This window comes from Symphodus melops (genome assembly GCF_947650265.1).
Source record: "Symphodus melops genome assembly, chromosome: 6".
Classification (NCBI taxonomy): Eukaryota; Metazoa; Chordata; class Actinopteri; order Labriformes; family Labridae; genus Symphodus; species Symphodus melops.
In genome coordinates, this window is record NC_136696.1 from 3,177,323 (window position 1) to 3,199,822 (window position 22,500).

At 43.0% G+C, this 22,500-nt stretch overlaps 3 protein-coding genes across 6 annotated transcripts in view; 1 reads left to right on the forward strand and 2 right to left on the reverse strand.

Moving 5' to 3' along the window:
- Positions 1–2,530: 2,530 nt before the first annotated feature.
- Positions 2,531–4,068, forward strand: LOC306825762 (fibroblast growth factor 23-like; the record flags this gene model as incomplete). Its single annotated transcript, XM_079346718.1, has 3 exons — positions 2,531–2,741; positions 3,102–3,205; positions 3,292–4,068. The coding sequence occupies 3 exons, from the start codon at positions 2,531–2,533 to the stop codon at positions 3,718–3,720; spliced, it is 744 nt and encodes a 247-aa protein (XP_079202844.1). The 3' UTR covers positions 3,721–4,068.
- Positions 4,069–5,301: 1,233 nt separating this feature from the next.
- Positions 5,302–11,876, reverse strand: tigara (TP53 induced glycolysis regulatory phosphatase a). Of its 2 annotated transcripts, XR_013779337.1 has the most exons (7): positions 11,729–11,876; positions 10,488–10,525; positions 10,288–10,409; positions 9,418–9,495; positions 9,211–9,321; positions 6,559–7,643; positions 5,302–6,519 (listed from the first exon to the last, which is right to left on the reverse strand). XR_013779337.1 is itself a non-coding variant. In XM_079346983.1 (6 exons), exons 1-6 carry the CDS (start codon positions 11,794–11,796, stop codon positions 7,254–7,256), a joined length of 807 nt encoding a protein of 268 aa, XP_079203109.1. In that variant the 5' UTR covers positions 11,797–11,876; the 3' UTR covers positions 5,302–7,253. The 2 variants fall into 2 exon arrangements, 1 of the variants encoding a protein (XP_079203109.1); XM_079346983.1 differs by having other exon boundaries at positions 5,302–7,643.
- Positions 11,877–14,344: 2,468 nt separating this feature from the next.
- Positions 14,345–22,500, reverse strand: part of ccnd2a (cyclin D2, a) — a 106,082-nt gene continuing 97,926 nt past the window's right edge. For all 3 annotated transcript variants that reach the window (XM_079346039.1, XM_079346038.1, XM_079346037.1), the window contains one exon: positions 14,345–18,124. In XM_079346039.1, the coding sequence (XP_079202165.1) occupies positions 17,951–18,124 (174 nt within the window). In that variant the 3' untranslated portion in view covers positions 14,345–17,950. The remainder of the gene's footprint in view (positions 18,125–22,500) is intronic.

Consider the following 22,500-nt stretch of genomic DNA (forward strand, 5'->3'; position numbering starts at 1 on the left):
CGTGTTCTTCAACTTTGCATGATTCTGTTTGAAGGCAGAAAAGGTAACGAGAGAAAGTTAAAAAGGTGATTAAATATTCATCCTGACCTCCTAAATTTCCTGATTATGCATATGAATCTAAATGGTGTGTGTGTGTGAGTGTGTGTGTGTGTGTGTGTGTGTGTGTGTGTGTTTGTGTGTGTGGGTTACCCCCTGTGATTACAGATCCAGTGTCTGGATTATTTATCACGCCTGTTCAGCTGGTTTTAAAATGTGTGTTGGTTCACAGGGAAATCGGAGGTCGATGAGAAGGTCTGTGGGAGGATCTGGGATCAGACGATGATATGTGTGTGTGTGTGTGTGTGTGTGTCCCTGTGTGCCGGCAGCCTTTGTGTTTCTCTCTCAGTTTTCTATTCCTGCACTGAGGGGAGAGTGCTTCCTCTGAGTCCCCTCCTCTTTTTTAACATATACCTCACCTTCTGCCTTAGTTCCGATTATTGAAATGATTGTAAATTAGTTTGAAACAACAGACTTCTCCAATCATTTGTTTCTGAAAAATATGATGACGAGTAAGTAAAATACTATATTACAAATGGTTTTCCTTTTATTTTTGTACGTATGTGCTGTGCACAGCAGTCAACTGTATTCCTGAGATGATAATAAAAGACCTTTTGTAAAAAAAAAAAAAACCTGGATGCTTTAAAGTTGCTCGTTTTGCTTGGTCATGCTGCTCCACCTTGAACAGATGGACACAGATCACACAGGAACTGACACCACTGGTCACACCTGCACAGTCACACACAGGAGAGAGAGGCTGCTGCGTACAGTGACCATCAGAAGAACCTCAGCCGACGAAGCAGCGGGAGCACCTTGGGTCAAATGCCTTGCCCAAGGACACATGGCTGCAGGGGATTGAACCTCGGCCTTTCAGATGACCGACTCCACCACTGAGCTACAGCTGCTGTTGACATTATCAGCTGGATAATTATTGCACTTTTTTTTTGATATTTCACATTTAAATTCAGATTTAAAGGACAATGACGTACAAAAACTTGACAGAAATATAAAACTTTGAATAAAATACAATTTCAGAATAAAGACACTTTTCAACGTATAAAGCACCACACTCTCTGACCTCAAAAGTAACCATGAATAACCATCAATTACAATAATCACCGTGTAGCTGTGTCACAAAGAATGATAGTCCATGAGTGAGTGTGTGGCGCCCTCTGGTGGAGATTTCACATTTTCAACGTGACAGTTCATTTCTAAGATGAATTGAAACTGCAATGAATCTGAATTTTGATTGATTGGTTTGATCTTGGTGTCTTATAACAATAAGATGATAAATCTAATGAACAGGCAGAGAACATGTGTAGTCATCGTGTTAAAGTCACAGTGTTATTGTTCAGTGATTATAAAGGTCAGAACTACGTCAATCATTATTATGCAATAAACTGTTTATAAGTGCTACAGTATTATGCAAGGACGCTAAACATTGTATACAATCTAAATATGTTGTTAAAACTTGGCCGCACATCTGTACAAAACAATGAAAATGGATCTTAAACATCTGTTATGTAACAATCATTTTTTGGGCTTTTGTATTAGTTTGCTCAATAAGGTCTGTATGCTGACCTTGTGTTTTCCTGGTGTTATATTCAAAAGGGTTTTTATTTTTTTATTATTCTTTTTAAAAATGATAAACTTTCTAATGAAAGAGAGAATTTAAATTGTAGACTATTTGAAGTCAGGGCAAAACAAAAGAAGAAGGATGAACGTTTCTTCTTCTTGCAGTCTATTACATAAACGGAGGTGAGAGAGGGGCGAAGTATGTACAGCTGGTTAATAAACAAGATATGTGTCCTTCTCCTCGGTTGAGTCATCACACAATGTGGCTCAACAAAATGCAATATTCATGAACTGTCAGACATTGACGCTGGGAGGGTTTCATCACTGATTGTGGCCTTCGGTTAGCGAGCAGGAAAGTTATTTTAAACACTAAATAGGTTCAATTAGATTCCTGCTTCCATCCAGCTGCAGCCTAAAATAAATGGACGTTTCTCTGACTGTACTGAGCAGTCAGAGTCTGGATTTAACAAGTGAAATACAACCACGTTTGGAAACCTTTCAGCCCTACCTTTCTTCTTATTTTGAAAAGTTGAAACTCTATCTCCATCCCTTCCTCTGTCTGCTCTGCTCCAGTCTCTGAAATCAAAGGTTCAATCTTGACTTTTTGAAAGATCTGAATAAAGAGTAGAATAAATGTGCTTCTCTCGATGGCACAAAGGTAATTCACCTGACTGAAAAACGCTGTGCGTCTCCAATACAGGTAAATAATGTTTTGCCAGTAAGTGCATGCAAAAGTTCCACCTGAACAAGCAAAGAAAAACAGGCCGGCTTAGAGTCATTGTGGTAAATGAGTCAGCCAGTTTATCGACCTCCTGTTTAAATAGACCTGTTGGACTTTCTCCTCCTCCAGTAGCTGCCCAAACAGCAACCTGAGCGCTTGTGCTGTTAGGGAGAATAAAGCGCGGTATCCCCATTGATCATGCAACCGGCTTTCTTCCCACTCATGCTCATTGCTGTGTCTGTCATGGTGGATTGTGCCCCCCTGAGGCTCCGGGACCCACAGCGGCTTTTAACACATCAGCAGAGCAGCTTGGACGCAGGAGGTGATGCGGCTGCATCTGCTGCTACGAGGTCGGTCTACGTGGAACTGAGCGGGTCAAAGAGAAAAGGCATCCAAAGACCCTTTCTGGGTGAGCGCTTCAATCCACCCATACACCACACGTCTCTTTTGAAAGGACAGATTGAGACCTGTGGATAAATCCTTATAGCCTACAATTTAAATCTAAATCTAAGTTCATTTTTTAGAAGGCAGGAAAATGCTTTGCTTAAATACTCTGAAAAACAACACCTGAAGAAATGTTTTTCTACACAGAAATTAACGGAAATACATTTAAAACAGCGTATCTGTTTGGACCGATATGATAGAAATGATTGTGCATGTCATCCATATAAACAAACAAATGTGCTAATGTCCAAGCTGTTTTCAAACTCTACTTACAGAACAATGTTTCTGATCACTGCGGATGATATGTCCCATCTTGTGTTTCCAGTTTTACTGCCGGCACGAACAGATACAAACAAGTTTGTGTCAATATTTGATTTGAGAAGAAAGCGGTTCGTCTGCATGGACGGAGAGGGAGAGCTGTTCAACTCTGTGAGTCATTTATTCCACGAAAACACTTCAAGGCGTGATGTTTGACGGCTGAACATATTTCATGCTTTCTTTGTTCTTCCTCGCAGAGACAAAGGGAGAGAGAAGAATGTCTCTTTCGGAGCATTTGGTTCGACTTGGAGAAGCACCACGGCGTGTTTTACTCCGTCGGTGGAGATCGACTTCTCCAAGTTGAAGCAGCCGAGCTGCCAGCGTCTCACCAGGAGCCACACGGGCCTCCATCCTCCCTGCTGCAGAGGATCCTGGGTAGCTCTGCGAGGAGACAGAGGAGGAGCGAGGAGGTGAACCCCTCGGCTCCGTTACGATCAGAAACCCAGAATCCTTCAGCGAAGGATCACAGGGACGCAGAGCACAGGCAGCCTGAGCAGGACCAAACCGGAGCTGTGTCCAAAGAGACCATCACGTCGTGTGATGACCCCCTGCGGGTGTTACAGCCCAACGTGCCCGTCAGCCCCGTCAAGAATAATATAGCAGAACAGGCAGAACAAAGATACTGAGCTTTGACTGATGCATGCAAACTCAAGAAGCGCTGTAAATAGTACTTCGACTTTACACATTGTTCGACATCAGCGAGGCCACAGAGAGACTCGGAGTCGAGTCAGAGCTGCTCCAACGAGTCGATGTTATCTGCTGCTGAACACTTTGGGATACAGGTTTCCAGAGGTGGTTTTCATGGGATCTTTCTGGTTGGTTACATCACAGCAGCTTTTAAAAAACGGCCTTTTGTTTGAGTAGCACATGAGGTAAACGTTTGGCAACATTTGACATAATCAGGCAGCAAGTTTGGTCCAGTGTCCCGCCGTCCTTTAACCTCCTTTGTCGGTTAAATTTTAAACCATGGTTTCACATGTGTGTGATCTGTGAGTAATGATGACTATTCATAAACGAGTTTGTTGATGCAGTGAGGGCTTAGAATGGGAGTTTATCAAGCAGTTTTTAGTTTGTTACTGATCAAAGAAAATAACTCATAATTTGCATCATGCATCAAATCTAAAGAGGAAGTAATTACGTCAGGTGCCGGACACCAACAGCGAACAACAATGAAGAAGTATTTATTTATTGAAATGTGTGAATCCTACCAAGCCTATACTCTTATATTATTTATATATTTCATGCTGGGGATCTTTCTGATGTGGAAAATAAAAACGAGAACTATTTTGAGGATTCTCTTTCTCCGTGTGTTTATTTTTACTCGAGTCAAAAAAAACTGCATTTCTGATCATTTCTTTAAGACGAACGAATCAAGTCGATTTTGAGGTCATGGTGTCCCCCCCCCACCCCCCACACACACACACACACACACACACACAGCCCCTCTTTCATCGGACAGGACAGCTGAAGAGAGACAGGAAGTGTTTGGAGGAGCGAGTGCGGGTGGACATGCAACAAAGAGGTCAAGGTCAGATTCGAACCCACTGCTGCAGCGGCGGGGACTTAAGCCTCCGTAAATTAGGCGTGCAACATAACCACATCAGACCCCACAAAAGCTTCCCAACCGGCCCCCAGAATATAAACGATCTCGGGTGATTAAAACAAGGCGGAAACACTCTCATGAGGTTAATGGGAGAAATGACTTTTGCCCTCCAAACCCGTCTTCCTTACATCGGACTGACAGCGGTCAGGTTTATGTGCACGCCTAATTTAAAGTTCGGCCCCCATAGAGTCTGTCGAGAAATAAAGGTGGCCCCTGTACAAATGTAGACCCCTGCACTAGACTTTCCAGCACCCCCCCCCCAAGTTAGCCTCTTTAATATAAACCGCTTTAGTGATCAGTCATATCGCCTCTGTTTCCTTTTTTTTTTACAAACTAAACAAAGAGTGACCTTTCCCCTTTAAAACAATGATTTGAGACGTGTCTCTGTGAATGTAAAACTTATCAGTCAACAAACCACACCGGAACTATAAATATCTTTGACCACCAAACAATCCTTTGCCTATGTGTGGAGAGGCCGCACAAAGTTACACCACTGATTCGACACACAGCCGACTGATTATGTAACTGGCAAATATGAGACCTGGATGAAAAAAAATGGATACATTAAATCCATGCATGTGAGAAACGATTCACACTGGTAGTGGTGTCTGAAAGAGAAAAGATCAAGGCTTGATGTGTTTATTAATCAGTTATTGATATATCCTTTTATAGGAACTCTCACATCACGTTAATCAGAGGGGTTTTTGTGCCTCTATTGGAGAGACAGGACAGGATAGTGTTGGAAACCAGGAAGAGAGAGAGAGAGAGAGAGAGAGTGGGGATTGACATGCAGGAAAGGAGCCACAGGCTGGATTCGAACCTGTGGCCGCCCACGTCGAGGACTTTAGTGCACCAGTGCTCCAAGCAGCTTTTTGTTTGATGCAGAACAGATCAGATAGATTGATAGATAGCTACTTTATTGATCCCGAGGGAAATTCAAGATCAGCCAGCATTCAGACAGCAGAATCTTACACAGGCCGCCTTTGAACATGCTGTGTTTTTTTTCCTGCAGGTTTTTTCCCTGTACACCTTCATGAATAAAGTTTTAAGAAAGTAATTTAACATTTTATTCAACATGCAGTTTGGAATTTCAATCAAACACCAGCACACATCCGTCCCTGCCACACGTCACACGCTCACAGTTTCCTGTCCTGTATTTGTCCTTGCTGACCGGAGCGTTAATTCACAACAATGACCAGTCACTCATTTTCCACAAAGTCAACAGAGCTGCAGTTCCGCTCGAGTTCCTCACCAAGATAGAAGTCAGAGAGAATAAATATAGAAACAGGGACTCATTAGACAACACGTTTAAATGAATGAACAGCCAGGCAGTAACAAGTGATGATGACGTCAACCCGGAGCTCAAACCTTCATCTGAGGTTCAGAGGCTCAACTCGTGACAGAGCAAATAAACACGGACAAAAAAAACAAAAAAAACAAAATAAAGTTTGTTGTGTGGAACTATCAGGATTCGTTAGGTGTCATATTAATAACATGGATTTCTGAAGTTGATTGAGAAGTTTATAAATTCACAGTACTGCAGGGTTTTAAAGATATCAGGTTTCTAAACTTTGATCAATTGATTGTAGTAAAAATCAAACAGTATTGATACCCGTTTCCACACCATGGCACAAAAACAAGACATCCAAAGTACCTGATAAAGGCTAACACCTAATTCAAAAAGACCAAATAAAGCAGGCAAACTTCTGAACACTTGATATGATGCATATTTGGATGACAGACAGACAGACACACAGCAGCTTTTGGTTAAAGGCGACATGTTCTCCTCCTTTTTAACCAGTTTAAATCAGTCTCAGAGCTCCTCAAAACATGTGTGTGAAGTGTGCTGTTGTAAATCCACTCTGATACTGTATTTGATCATGTCTATAAACCCCTCTATTTCAGCCCTGCTCAGAACAGGCTGTTTCTGTGTCTGTAGCTTTAAATATGTAAATGAGCTGTGTCTGACCACGCCCCCTCTCTGGAAGGGCTCGGGTGTACTCGCTGCTTTCTGGCTCCATGTCCTATTGTTAACGGTGAGAAGGCAGACTCAGAGGGCAGAACCAACACCTAGCTGTGGGAGTGTCACCCACCTGGGGGAGGGGCTACTGCCCTTTGTGATGTCATGAAGGGAAAATCTCCAAATGGCCTGTTTGAGCACACATTTTCTGAAAAGTGGAGCAGGCAGAAGATGGAGAGGATGGACTTTTTCCATCATTAGGGGGGTTTGTAGACAGACTAGAGACATGTTAGACAATATGGTGAAGAGGATTCTGCTAAGCATGTGACCTTTAGATATGACTGAAGATCGAATGTGGGTTTTTTTTCCGAGTTTTTCAATTAAATAACTGAAATGTTTCAGGGTATTTAAAAGTCTTCCAGAGCCTTGATGTAGTGTTTGTCAAAACATGCTGACATCAATCCAGCTGTCACAAGAAACAGTTTAAAATTAAATTAATCTAAAAATTAATCTAAATTAGAATTATGCTGACCCTCTCGAACTCCTTCTTCAATCCTCTCTCTCTAATCTTCTTTGGATTTCTAATAATCCTCTGTCTATTGTTTCACATGGTCTCCTCTGTGCACAAACACACAGCACATCTCTGTCAGTCTGAACCTGTCGTCCTCTTTCCTCATGGTCAGTAAAAACCGACATATCCCTGTGTTAGGACTCAGAGAGAACACGTGTGCTTTGTCTGAACCCTGAGGCAAGGTGCAACCTAACTCCTCCACAAAGTAGCGCACCGCCGCACACATGTAGGCCCCGTGGGTGACGACCAGAGCGTGGACGGGGACGCCCCTGACCCCGTCGTCTGCCTTTCCCTCGGCAGGAGGAGTCGGCTGTGTGGCGGAGAAGTCGGCTTGATCCTCCCCTCTGACATCCCAGTGGTCGGCCCCGATGTGCAGGAGCATTTTCTCCAAAAACTCTTTGACCCGCTCCTTCACCTGAGCAGAGGTGACAGAGCACGGATCTGTTATGAACTGTGTCATGCTTCTCTTGCACCTGTCACAACAAAGTGACAACAAGCGGCTACGTGCAACTGGGGAAGATAAATCTGAAAGGTCATTATATTAAAAACAACATAGTCACAAGCTAATCCATGCCAACTCATTCTGACGCACCTGTAAAATTTTAGAGGGGGGAGGGAGGCGTGAAGCCGACCCTGATTGGGGCGCCGAGCGCTTACGTCAAATCTGTATTTGTATATCTGCAGCATCATCGTCATGTGCTGGTCACGTAGCAGGTCTGAGTTAACGTCCAAGCCAAGATCTAATAGATGAAGCCTGACGAGGTACATTTGAAATAGAACATCCTTCACTTCCTACGCCCACCCACACACACACACACCCACACACACACACACACACACACACACACACACTCTGTCCTCCCACACAGACTCCAAGACAAATAACACAAAGCTAAGAGGTGACTCTTTAATCAGGGGTAGTGACAAACACTCTGAAGTCGTTTGGCATGTCACTTTGAGTCTTGTGACACAAACGCTGGCTTGAATCACAAAATGTGATCTTCAAATGTGAAGAGAAGAGGCCCTGACGTCCAGAAGAGACACATTAGAACAAGGAAAGATGTTTGTGTTGACTTTCAGCTGTGCTCAGTTTTCTATCCTCAGGTCATTATAGATGCATATTTACACGTGTGTTTACCTTCATTACGACATCTGAGCGTCAAAAGCAGAAAAAGGTTTAGCTTTAAAATTACTCACATTTCAGTTTCATCTGAATTTTTATTTTACGATTAAAATCACTTTAAAAAGTTTCAGAAACAAAAGATATGCTTGTGTTCATTCGGTATTTCATGACCCCTTTAAAAGATGTCTGGTCTTTGCTATTTAACATTAAATAAGATATCTATATTATTCATCATAATAAGAAGTTATCAAATTCAGATTGTGTCGTGTGGTTCACAGTGTGATACATTACATCATTGATTTTGACATACTTTTTATTGCCTGAGATACATACCTGACCTGTGGCCATGCGTTAGGGGAGAGGTGTCAGAGTGAGAGGGCTGCACATGGACGAGTTGGGGGTTGCTCAAGGGCACATTGGCAGTGCTTAGGTAATGACCTAACACCTCTCTAATCAGAGCAGCTTGCCATCTTCATGAGGGTGTCTCGTGTTAAAAGGCCGAAACACCCGGTGACTCAAAGGTAAACTACTGATGATTCATGATTCTTACGAGTCCCTGACTCTTATCCTACGTGTCCAAGTCCATGACCGATTTTATTTCTTAGACTAGTTCTTTCTTACCCTTTTGATGATTTGAGTCCCTGATTATTTCTAGTCCAGGTAAGTATCTGTTTGTGTGCATGTAGATGAAGCTGTTTGTTAATGTGCTGTATAAACTTGATTTGACTTTTGCTTGGATTCCCAAGATTGACATCTTTCCCACGTCTGAGACACGTCTCACGCCACTCTCAACATCAAGGCTAACCACTCATATGCACAATCAGAGCGCTGAACTTCACAGTTACAGCGACGGCCTCACCTGCTCGTGAGTCTCCCCTTCAGGTGGCGTGAAGCTGTGAAAGGACTGACCAGCAGCTTTGACCATCTCTCTAAAGTGCTGCACCCGTCCCCCCTCTGCGATCCCAAAGCTCTGTAAAGCACAAGTCAGGGAGTGGATGACCACGGGTCCTTCAGTAATCAAGGAATTTATCTCATGTTAATGGTTAAGTGAGAGAAATAAACTCGCCTTCTCTTTAAGTAAAGGCTCACACACCATCTGTAGACCAGAACTCCTGCTGCTGTGTTTCAGAATTGTTTCAGCAGTCTGCAGAGAACACACATGCAGAAGCATCTTTTCACATGCTGCTGCAGAGACGGACACAGCTTCAGGATGTGATCACTATCTCTGATGTCTGGACTGTAATGTCATAAATATTACAGGAAGAAATGCCTCAAAACAAACCAAAAAAAACAAACATATGATTTATAGTCCAGTTAGGCCACATTCTCCTGACCAGTCCAGACAAACATCTTATATTAAGATGGAGATGTTTATTTGGACTGGTCAGGTTAAAGGGCCGATATGTAACTCTTAAGAATACTGCGCTTTTAGTGACACCGCAGGACGCTAGGCTAACTGTACTAGCTTCATCGGTCGCAAACTTCCCCTCATCAACAGGAATAACTTTAGCTTTCCGATAGAAGAGAAGCCATCTGTGGGTCGACGCTCGCTCCATGAAGGAAAAGCTCTCCCGTGTTTACTCTCGTTATTTCAGATTGTAGTTTGGCTCGACGGGCTTCTACAGATAAAAGCTTTTTTGGTTTCTTGTGCTTACACGGAGTCTGTGTTGTGCTCGAGGCCGCTCGTTTGTTGCTCTCTGTAAGTAGAGCTGTGTGAGGAGGACGTCGAGGACGCACACAGAACGTCACTTCCTGGTTCGTCAAAAAAATAAAAATGCATACATGCAACAGAGATAGACAGTGATTAACATCAGTTAACCGTTCTCTTTCTATCAGGCGATAAAACAATGAACAACGGGACAAAGTTACGCACTGCCTCTTTAATGCGGCTCATAAAAAGGTTGATGACACGCAGACTTTGAGCTGAGCGCTGTACCTGCTGAGCCCGCTGCATGTCACTGACAAACACATTGCTGAAGTTGACATCTTTCAGGTAACGGCCTGCAGCTTCGGCCTGCTGCAGCCCGATCTCAGACAAGGGACAGTCTATCGCCTGGCCTGTTTTAAAGAGGTGACAATGAAGAGTAAGCAGCAGAGAAGGAGAGAAACTGATGTGTGATCTTTAATCGATTGTACCTTGTAAAAGTCCTTCTTTGTTGTAACGTGTTTCCCCACTGTGGAAAAAAAAAGAAATCCTTAATGTGAGTGTACAGGAGCGTACATTATTTAAAGTGAACTTAAAGAGCCGCAGATGATGACCTTCATGATCCCTTCACAAAAGGACGTAGCCTCATTGGCTTTAAGCACCTGTTACTGCAGAGCTCTCGCTCACACCCTGACATGTTTGAGATGTTATCATCTTTGTGCTGTCCGTATATTTACACTGCCTCCCTGATCGTTTCAGAACCAACAAGGAGAGCGGCAGATCATATCCATCATAATAACTGAATCTATAAATTACCTAGAACGAGAAGATCTGAGATGTTTTCAGATCTCCGGTTGGATTTTTATTTGCTATTCATTTGCTCTTTCTGATGTAATTCTTTTTTATTTCATGAACTTAAAAGGTGAACTCCTAAACATGTTCTCTAACCTGCAGACAAATGCACCTCATATACGGAGGCAGTAGTCCTCCAAGCGGACGGCCTGGGTTCAAATCTGACTCGTGGCTCCTTTAATGCATGTAGTTCATGTAGTGATGTGCGAATGTTTTTCCAAACAATTTAGTTCAATCTTGATAATGTTGATTTAGCAGCCTAACTAAACTGGTTATGCTACTGTCTGTGCTTTTTCATGTAATGTCCTGTTGTCTTTTTCACCACTTGGGAGCAGTAGTTTTGAAAGGGTTTATATGAATAAAATCACTGTTATTTATTTCATAAAGTGGTTAATCAGATTGCCTCACACCGACACCATTCTTTGACCAACGCTGACCTCTAGCGGTCCAGAGGAGTTACTGCAGTGTTCACACGCTGAAACAGGCGTGGAAGAAAGTGACATTTGACTGGTACAGCTGAACACTTTGAGTGTCATCAATCTCCTCTGCTAGCTGCTCATGATTTTATTCTTCACTAACAGCCCTTTGCATGCACATTTACAACAACAACAACAACAACAACAACAACAACAACAACAACAACAACAACAACAACAACAACAAGCGACCTTTAGCTGGCTTCAAAGACTCTGCAAAGTATCCTACCCCCTATCTGACTCTTAGGTATAGTATCCATGCAGACTTGGAGCTTCTGTCGGTTTGAAGTATCCTACATGTGTGCAACAAGAAGAACTACAACATGTGCACGGTTAATGGGAGACAACGCAGACTGACCCTGATCCTTTACAATCTGTATTTATACAAAGTGAAGTATACTTACTGTCGAACAAGGGTCAGACCAAATGTTAGCTGTTTCATACTCTGGAAGATAAGTGAGGAACGAGGCATTAGTGGTTCCCCTCATAAAGGACTACAGAAGACTACAGAGAGGCGTGTCGCGACTTGACAGGAAAACAAGTGAAGGTGAAGACATGAAGTTTCTACTGGGGGCAGGACAACAAGTGAAGGTGAAGACATGTGGGACACTGAAGTTTCTACTGGGGGCAGGACAACAAGTGAAGGTGAAGACATGTGGGACACTGAAGTTTCTACTGGGGGCAGGACAACAAGTGAAGGTGAAGACATGTGGGACACTGAAGTTTCTACTGGGGGCAGGACAACAAGTGAAGGTGAAGACATGTGGGACACTGAAGTTTCTACTGGAAACAAGCTGTGCATTTTGTTTTTCCTGCTGTTTGATATCCACTTTGAATAATTACTGGCATTCATTTCCCACTGAGTGTTTGTTACAACTTGACAATCAAGGAATATATTTAATTCGAAGAGCACGCGACAGAAATACAAAAGCGCATTCACGTGGTGGCAGAAAAATCGGAAAAGTGAAATGTCCCTTCAAGACGGAATAACTAGCTTCGTACTTGACCAGCTCAAAGTCATATAAATCATATAAGTCATATACAACTCGTTTGATGTCAGTGTATATAACAATCAGTTATTAAGCATTGGAATTGTTGCTTATTTATAATGTTTAAATATATTAGGTTTTTACAAATTGTTGTATTTTTGTGGCACATCTACATTGTGAGTAATAAATTTCAAAATAGAAAAAGCTAATAACGCAAAAATCGGGGGAACAATTTCGTAACTTGTAAAATCCGAGCCTGCGAGGGGTACTTGAACGCAGGTTTGGCTGTAAGTTGCAGATATTTCCAGCCAATCAAATGGGCTGAATACATTAATATACTTTGCTTGTGTTATGGACATACTGTACCTGAGATTTGTTCTTAAATATTATAACACCAAATCACCTTTATCTACAAGAAACAAAATCTGCCTCCTAATGCTGGATATCATGTCAGAAGTTTCCATTAATATTCTTCAACATCTCTTTGAAACAATCGCAATAAAACTCCTAAAAGGTTCGGTGCTCTATCCAATTAGGAAAATGATGTATTTGTATATGACATGTCACTATGGAGCTAGTAAGCTCCATAGTGACTGATTGTTAATTAAAGCAGATTAAAACAATAAAAAAATATGTTTTGCATGTGTTTGTTTTTATTCTTTTATTTTTGAGTGTTGTCGTAGACCACATACCATTGTGTGCAAGATAAATCACAAGGCTTCGACTATACTGCAGCCACTGGAGGTCATAGATTGGAGCTTCCCAACAAGTGTGTTCCACCTGTCCACGTCACCACTACATTGATTTCAAAAGAGAGGAGCCAGGGGAGAGAAATCGAAAAGGAAAATGTACCCAATATTTGGTGCCTAGTACTTCTATTTTTGTTGCCGTGAAATCGAAAACAGCATCGATAAGTTAAACAATCTGCTGACTCTCTCTGTGATTATAAACATGCTGTATTCCTTTACATTTAATCCACTCCCTACATTTTTGTTATTGAACGATTTGAAGGGTTAACAGTTTTCCTATTGTCTGCTGAGAAAGACTTAAAGGTGAACATGCAGGACATTTTGTGTTTCATTCTTCTAATGCAATGCATCTTTGTTTTTGCCTTGATTTGTCAGTAGTCGTCCATACATTTAGATATCAGATTAGACAACAGACACTCATCAGGGACAGCTGAGTTCATTGACGTTCTTTGTTTTATGAACCACTACTCTTCCTAAAGCTTTTGATGCAAGGTTTATGGACTGCATTGAATTAACAATACCTCTAGTTTCCTGTTGCGTTTGAACTTTTCCTCGTGAAACTCAGCTTTCCAGGAAAAGACATGTTGTCAAGACATATATCTACTTGTAGCACCTTGAGATTTTCTTTTAAATGTAAGTTGCGCTACAAATACAATTTATTATTATTATTATTATTATTGTCCTGTATTAGTCGTCACTCCTTTTGCAGCTTTCACGTGATGAAGTTGAACATTTAAGCTTCTTTCTGCAGTGTCACAGTCACACAAACTGAAAATCGACTGAAACACTTGGAGAGCTGACAAGAAAGAGGCAAGAGAACGACAGAGTTGATGTGTTGTCACACCCTTTAAAGCAGAAGTTTATTGAACAGAGGTTGTGCAACAGACATTTGAGGTACATGATATGAGTTTGAGTGGAGGGGAAGGGGGGGGACTTAAAGGGAAAACTGCACCGCAGAAACTTCCAGATATCAGAATATTTATGGTCGCACCTGACAGGTCAAGCTCAAAACACTTTTTCGCTGCGGTCACAATGTTGTGCATACGCATGATTTCAAACCAAATGTGGAATCCATATTTACGGACATTGAGAGTTTGTTTAAAGCAAGAACTTTGGCCTTCACAGAAGTGCAGTTTTCCCCTCTTTCACACAGAGTAAGTCAGATGTAGCACCAACATGAACAGGAATCAACTATCTATCGAAAACTACCCCTAAAGGTTTCACTGTTGTCGTGCCAAACCCCCACTCCCACTCCATCACAATTGAAGTCCAAGTGGAAGCCTTACATTTATCCTGTTTTCCGTCTCACTGAGCAAGTTGTTCCCGCACTGAAAAAAAGTGGGAATCATCCACGAAAACACTAAGATGGGGTCGCTTCTTCCGCATCCCCACTGATTCTTTCTCCTCCAGTCCCAGCTCCCTAACTGCAGAGGTATAGCTGATGGATTTGTATGTGTTGTGTTTTGTCCAGTTATCCTGAGGTATAGGTAATACCACTGACGCAGAATGTGACTGAAGAAGGAGAGCGACATAGATTTAAAAAAAAATAAGAGGGGGAAGGGGAAGGAGATAATCTATCTAAGCAAACTGTCAAACTGTACAAAGAACATTTCCAGTCGAGTACTCATTTCATGTTCTTCTATCATCATCTACTTCGTTTTTCTGAAGGTATCTCTTAGACAGTAAAATAATTATATTATAATACAAATGTTTATAAAATAGCAGCACACTCAAGTGACACATCACAACTAGGTAATGTTATTTTTTGTATAAATGAAACAAATTCATAGCTTTTAGCAGCGCAAAAAGACAACAATAATTCAATAAAAATATTGACATTTTTTTCTTGATGTCTTCACACCTTCTCCTCTGTCCTCTCTTCACTTTGGAATACAGTATCTCTAAATCTTAGAAAAACCCTTTGGAGGGTCTGGTCGCCCCATAAAAATATATCAAACACAAATTGAAAAGGTGGTCTCTATATATAACACATGCAACAATACATTGCGGGAAAGGAAAAAAAAAAAAAGAAATCACAACCATGAAGTTTGGGAGAGAGCTTACATCAGGCAAACAGAGTCGAAACGAAGGGGTCAGATCAAATGTTCAAAATGGGGATGTTTTGGGCAAATTATCATTAGACCGCCCAGTTCTACTGAGAAAACAATCACTAAAACATTAAATCCCCACATTTTTCTTCAGTCTGACAATCATACACTCAAGCAAAGTCACATACCATTATGACAACAAAACAAAATCAAAAAACAAAACAAAAAACAACCTCAAGCATAAAGTCAAAGACACCTCGCTGTGGCAAAGCAACGTGTCCCCCTAAAAACAAAACAAAAATCTGTCTCTTGTTTTTGTGCTGATGTCTGCCTGGCCGGTGAGCCCACTAACCAAAGAGTCCAAGCAGCAAAGCTCACACAGAGGGACACAGATGTGTTCACTGACAGACCATCAGCTTGAACTGCACAAGCCAGCACCATAGAAAACTGACCAACCACGCTGCGACGCGACATCAGTCGAGGTGGTTCTCGAACAAAAGCTCTGCTCCGTCTTAAACAAAAGCAAACCTCATTGCCCTCAGAAGAACATGTGCAAATATCGGATGTTACAACCACCCTTTCTTGTAGCTCATCGCTGCCCTCGTGTGGCTGTCTGTGGCTGTGACGCAGATAAATATGAAGAAAGAAAATTCAAGTAAAAACAAATGTTTTAATTTCTTGACAGTATAAAATAAAATCAAACAGAACCCAATGATGAGTGAACTCTGTGTGTAGTCCTGCTCCAATTCATTTAAATTTAGTCATCAACTTGCACTTTGTTTGTATAGGAATGTTTTTTTCATGTTTTTATTTAGCGGAATGTCCTCTCCGTCCTCCGTAAGTTGTGGAAAGCCTTTTTTTAATTTGACTCTTGCTCGACAAGGGTAATGTGTCTGATGATTGGGAAACCAGCCCTACAAAGTAAACCAAAGAAAAGGCTAACAAGGAAAAAGAAAACATCCATTCTCCTCCGATCAACACCGCAGCCCCCATTTTATTTATCTCCTTGGGAGCGTGTTCTCTCAAAGTGCTTTGCCATTGAAATCATATAGGGGAGCTGAAAACCACCCTATGACGGTATATATCCTCACGCTGTACTCCTCAACACCCCCCCCCCCCCCCCCCCCCCCAAACAAGGTCATCCTCACATGATCTGGCAATGTACAGTCTTAGTTCCTCTTTTCATTTCCATTTAAATGGAAACCGTGAACGACTTTGTTCACTTAGCTGTGTCACTGAAGACACACATCACAAAAAAAAAACTGAACGTTCACTCCGTCTAAATGAGCAGATATCAAGGTTGTACTGTGATACCTTTGGGCGTCTCTTGTTAATTATCATCTTACAGCCACTGGCTGTAAATCCTCCGCGTCTCCTACACAGCAGCATGCTCCTGCACCACTCGAACCCTCCCTGTCCATCAGTGATGTCTTAGTTGAAAACTGTAGCCCAATTTCTGATCCTCTCCTTGCAACACCCTGTTCCCTCCATGCAACTGAATACAGAGAGGGCAAACGTCCTCTTGACTTTCTTCAAGACATCGCCCTCTCCTGCTTTTCACATGTGCCACACAGGCCGCACATGTGAGAGGTCATTACTACTCCATCCAGACTCAAAAGCAGCCTTTCACAACTCAGCAAACACCAAACAAGTGTGAAAGAATGAAGTATCTGTAACATTTCATCTACAGAGTGAATGGCAGTAATAAACAAACACCTCACGTCGCCTCAGAGTCCGAGGCGTCACGCCTCTCTTAGAAAGGCGCGAGGGGCTCGAGGTTAAAGCCCCTCCACCAGAACCCTCCTCTTTCTCTTGCACATGAGTTTACTGTTGGCCAACAATGAACCATGATACACAGTTAATGCAGGAAGGCAGTGATTGAGCGTACATGTCGTGTCATGCCGATGGACAAAGTGTGTAGCCTCGGCTCGCTCCTCGGCCTTTTATCATGGAGCTGTAAAGTCGACGACTCGACTTCGCTCAAGTGCTCAACGCCGTAGAATGCACACTGCTTATACACTTAGATCACATGTAGCATTCACACACACACACACACACACACACACACACACACACACAGGTATGCACACAAACTGCATACAAACTGACACACAAGCAGCCTGACAAAAGGAGCTTATTGATCTTTTCTACTCAATTCCAAAATCTGTCCAATAATAAAATTAATAATAATAGTTATTACTAATACTACTCATAATTATTATCATTCTGTCTCTTTCCTCACAACGGGTCCAATCGTTCTTCAGCAAAAATGTTCTCACAGCTTCCTCAATCTGTCTCGTTTTTGACACACGTGGACTTTTTCATGGCGAGGGGGCGTCGAACACATCCCCCCCCCCCTCAGCCATGTATTTAAAAGTGATAATACTCAAAGAAAACCAAACAGAGGAAACAAAATGGAGATCCATGTATGCAATTTCTGAATGCATTCGACATCAGCCTCGCAATCAAGCTATGGTTAAAATATAACTTAGAGATCATACGCATACAATCAAAGGCAGAATGCAAAAATGATTGGCTTCCCTTCTGTTTATCCAAGGCACCACAGAGATTCTTCTTGTATCAAATTTGTAGCTTTTAGACGAGAACGTCATAGAAAATCTATGTCATGGCCAGGTGTTTGTTTTTTTTTTAACTTTAAGAACAGAAAATCTACAAAAAAAAAAAACTAGCAAGCATTGTTCTTTGTCTTGTAAAGGGCTTGTGTTTTTATCATTTTTTGTTCTTTTGTTCTTTTTTTCTGCTTTTAAGAAAATTGAGTTTTTTTTCATGATGCTTTTTTTTTCTTTTGTAAATCCTGTGCAACGACGCCTTCTAGTGGTTCACAAGTTGACATCGCGGACGTCTGTCGGGGTGGAGGACTGATCCAGCTCGTCCAGGCCTTTGCCGCTGGTGCCTCTCTGTGTCTGCTGCTGCTGCTGCTGCTGCTGCCGGCCCTCACGCAGGCTGCTCACCAACACACGCTCAATCTGCTCCTGGCACTCTTTGAGGACATCCTGAAAGGTGAAAACAAAGGGAAGGCAAGATGTAAAAATCTGTGCGTTTTAATCCTGAAATGGGGGGGGGGGGGGAAATTACAAGAAGGTCAATTTCAAACATGTCATCAAGGAAATGTGAAGAACATTCCCGACAGGCCTCCAATGACATAATCCAGAGTTAGTTGTTTACACTCGGGTCACAGGAGGCGGGTCATGACATAAAAAGACAGATGGGGAAAATGGCAGACGTAGCTATAATGATGGTTTCAGTCTTTATATCACTGCTATGTAACATTCACAGCATCAACAAAAGAGGTCACACGCAGAAAACAAAAAATACTTTCATGACTTGCAAAGACATTGCACCGCATTGTGCACGCTATAAATGTATTTTCGCACATTTCTCACACCACAGTGAGTGTTGAAAACACAGCTACGTGATTGGTCAGCTTGCTGGTCACTGGTCATTGCTGTTTAAATCAAAAGAAAAAGTCGCACAAATGCACACTGGGAAAAATGGTTTCTGCACCTACCATTGCCAGCTACAAAAGTAATGTGAAAACTTTAGTGCATGAGAAGCTGGGGCCCCTGGTGTGGCAGCACAGGGGCCCCTGGTGTGGCAGCTGGGGCCCCTGGCAGCCCCAGCGTGGACACAGACCAGACCAAAGCATTACATCAGCCCACCAGCGTTGTGCACTGAACACCAGCCTGTAGTGATCACGAGCACACACACACACACACACACACACACACACTCGTGCATTAACACACACGTCCACCTCCCCCATCTAACCCCTTCCACCTCCACCATTCCCAAAATGCACACAAAACCCAAACAGAAGTAGCCTTGACAACAGCGGCTGAAAACACAGGTAGTACTAAAGCTATGTTAATTACATCCACCTCCTGTGGGAACACAAAGGTGGTGCTTTTTTAACGAGAGCCAGTCTGTGTGCCTGCCTGCCTGCAGGGGATCCATCTGAGACCCGGCCGGCTCGCCTTACACCATCAAAGGCCGCCGCGGCAACCTGAGAATCCACCTGGGAGAGGAGCCTCTCAACAGCGCTGAGCCCTCATATCCTCCCCTGATGGAGGGTTGACAGAGGGGACAGTGCAGTGTGCATGAGCGGAGAGGTGGGGGACGTTAAGGGGAGAGGAATGCTAAAATGAGGTGTTAGCAAGGGCGTCAGAGTAAGGTCAAACTGTTTTTGGAAAGGAGCAGTGTTGATAATCGTCTCAGATTCAAAGAAGTCAGAGCAGACTGCTGCAACGAAACAAACTAACGTGAGAATTCCTGTCTGAAGAGCTGGCTCAGACCTCACACTGCTCTCTGGTGGTGAAATAAGACAACAGTTGCTTTCTTTGAGCTCCACACACACACACACACACACACACACACACACATGCATAACCCCTGCCTTTTAAGCACCAGGCGTCTGTGGGAAACATGACTGAGAGCGCCCCATGGCCGGAGGGATGGGTGAAAGTGTACCGCTTGTGGAGCGGGGAAACATTCTTTAGAAATCTACAGCTAATTTAAACCTGATGGGCCACAGTTTGAGCCTGTGTTATAGCTGCTGGTGCCGCTGGGCCCTTGATGAATAGAGAACGGAGGCCTCGCTCACATCGGAATTGCTCTTCAGGAGCTGCACACGGGTGAGTTACAAAAGGTCACGGTGTCAAAGGCCAAACAGCATGACATATTACAGGGTGAGACATGTACGTGTTGTCACAGGGAAACTACCCGTTTCTGACATCTAAGCCAACTTTCCAGACGGATAATTTGTTGAAACTCTTTGCAAGTGGACACTTTTATGGAGGATTTTTTTTTGCAGGTGGAACCTCTTAAAAAAAAAAAGTCAAAGACATCTTCTACACTAAAAGTCCAGTGACAAAAGAACTCCAGCATGAGGTAACTCCCGCCTTCAAGTCTCTTTTATTTAGACTTGATAGAATCTACTAATTAGCTCAGAGGCTCTGTTGGGTCTAAATCCACGGAGATTGATTTGCTGTTGGGGAGGTGGGACTGGTCTGGGCTTGGTGCTGTGTCTCCCCTCACAATCGCTCTGACGCGGAGGAAACCTGATCAGCTTCTGTCCCTTAATCTCCTCCAGAGGTTGGTCGCTGACGTGAGCATGTGCACACGCACAAACACAAAATCTTCCCACCAACATGTGCTCCATTAGTCATAAAAAAAAAACAAAAAAAAACAAACCTCAATTCCTGTGAGAAAATTAAGCAGAGCGAAGAACATGTCAAGGAACTTGCCTGTGTCTTACCACAAGAATGCACGCCTTCACTTCTTAAAAGATCTCTGCCGCTCTTAAGAGCACTGATTCGGATCTCATGCCAAGACCCATGGGCTTTATTTGAGAAACTTTAATGACTTCAATGTGCGACTACTGGAAACACCAACGAGCAGCTTTAGGTCCGTGGATTCTGAGGGGACCAACAACACTGAAAAATGCACCATGGGAGGTCAAGCTGGACTAAAATGTCTAATTTTGCAGCCTCAGCACAGAAAAACACAATACGACCTTTTTTTTCTCACCTTAAACATGTACCACACTGCAACAATCTGAGATTCTGGAGAATGCACGTTATCATCCGGCTGGCCTTTGTGACACTGGCAGTAAGGGGGGAAGTCGTGCAGACAGACAAACCCAAAAGGAAGAAATGTGTGAAGCCAAGGAATGTGTTTTAACTGCTGACTACACCACACAAGACTGTGTTAGCTACTCGGGGAGGACTTGGTGGTCAGACAGCTGAAGCAAACACACACCCATTGACGACACACACTTCTGATCTCAGGGAATCTTAAGACAAAATATCCGGAGGCTGACACTGGAAATAAAGAGTCGCCATATGACTTAAATGTTAACAAGTTACAATCAAGAAATGAGACCGTTTAGTTTTTTCACCCGCACGCCGAGATACCACAAGTTGTGGCGCCACAGGCTATGTTGATAACGACGATCTTTGTCAATAGAAGCATCTTTGTTTGTTTCGCTTTTTTTTTTTTAAGGAACATTAAATCCAAATCTCCCCTTTATCACATTTCGATTCTACACCCATTCATGGTGCAGCTCATGTGAGGATTTCTCAATGGAAACCAAAGTGACAAAAAAAAAGAGGAATGAGAGCAGTAAGAGAGGAAGAAATGGGAAAATGTGTTTCCGTTGTCTGAGTGTGTGACCCACAGCGAGAGAGAAAAAGATGAATGAGAGACCGACAGAGAGAGTCAAAACGATAAAATCTAGGAAGTGGTGGTCTTTAAGCTTTTGCACTTCTGTAACCTCTGCTTCCTGTTATAATCATTCAAAATTGACGTGGCAGTTCTGCACACGGCGCCCTTATCTCCTATTTGATCTACCAGTCACCTACATTTTGTGTTTTTGTGTGTTTCCCTGTTTTCTTACTTGAACATCAAACACACACAGGCTGTTTGTGAAACTCAACACATTTGCGACATTTTTCATTTCATCACTCCACATTGTGACTCTGCATGGCGCCATCTCTGCCGTCCCTGAAACGCAGCGCCTCTTGCCCACACCAGATGCATGTTAGGCTGCACACATTCTTCCAGCGGCCCAACATGGTGACTTGGCCCTATCACATTTCCACTGGAAAACCACAGCTTCTGGATACCACAGATGCCAGAAGGGTGCCAGGGGGTGGCGTTGGCCACATGCTGTTGGCAGCAGCAGCAGCAGCAGCAGAAGTTGGCGAAACTTGTTTTGCCTTCATATTTTGCCTGGCTTTGTGCAGGCTCGCTAAAGGATGCTGCTCCGCCGTATTGCGCAGCCTCCACAGTGCCAGCCAAAAACCAAACACAGTGTGTGTACACTTTTGGACTCAGGTTCATACCACCACCCCGATGACTGCAGTCCAAACTGAGGTTGAGGTGACCCTTGGGAGTTGGACTGACGCATAAAGTGGTTCAGCTTTTGGGAAAAGAAGGTGGGGTATGTGTGTCAAATGGCACGGCCAGTGATCACTGTTTCCTCTTTTTTGTGTGTGAAAAGACTTCAGTTCTATAGATAACACTGAAACCACTAAATTACTGCTGACAACGACTTCTGGACATTTGTCACTGGCTGTTTTAGCTGTTGTATCACAAGTTGTGCACAAGTCTGCTGAACTGTGTGAAGTTTGTCTTGGCATGCGAGAGAGTATCTATGTCTTGTACCACAGCTTCTCATGTACTGTGTGTTGAATTAGGAAAGGTGCCCCGCGTCCTGCCTCGCGTGTTTACTGCGAGCCATGGCTTGTCTGAATCCAGGAATGTGAGGAGTTGATCATAGAGACACAGAGCGACTTAATTCCCTCAAGTCTGAGACCTCGCAGCCTAAACACACTGAGGCCCTGTGCTGCTGAGGTCAGCTATTTGTTTT

Excerpts from the sequence above, each read along its gene's own strand:
- tigara (XM_079346983.1), bottom strand. The coding sequence starts at position 11,796 with ATGCCTCGTTCCTCACTTATCTTCCAGAGTATGAAACAGCTAACATTT. Across the intron at positions 10,410-10,487 it reads CAAAGAAGGACTTTTACAAG|GCCAGGCGATAGACTGTCCC; the intron begins GTACAATCGATT and ends TCTTTAAAACAG. Across the intron at positions 9,496-10,287 it reads ACATGCAGCGGGCTCAGCAG|ACTGCTGAAACAATTCTGAA; the intron begins GTACAGCGCTCA and ends TGTTCTCTGCAG.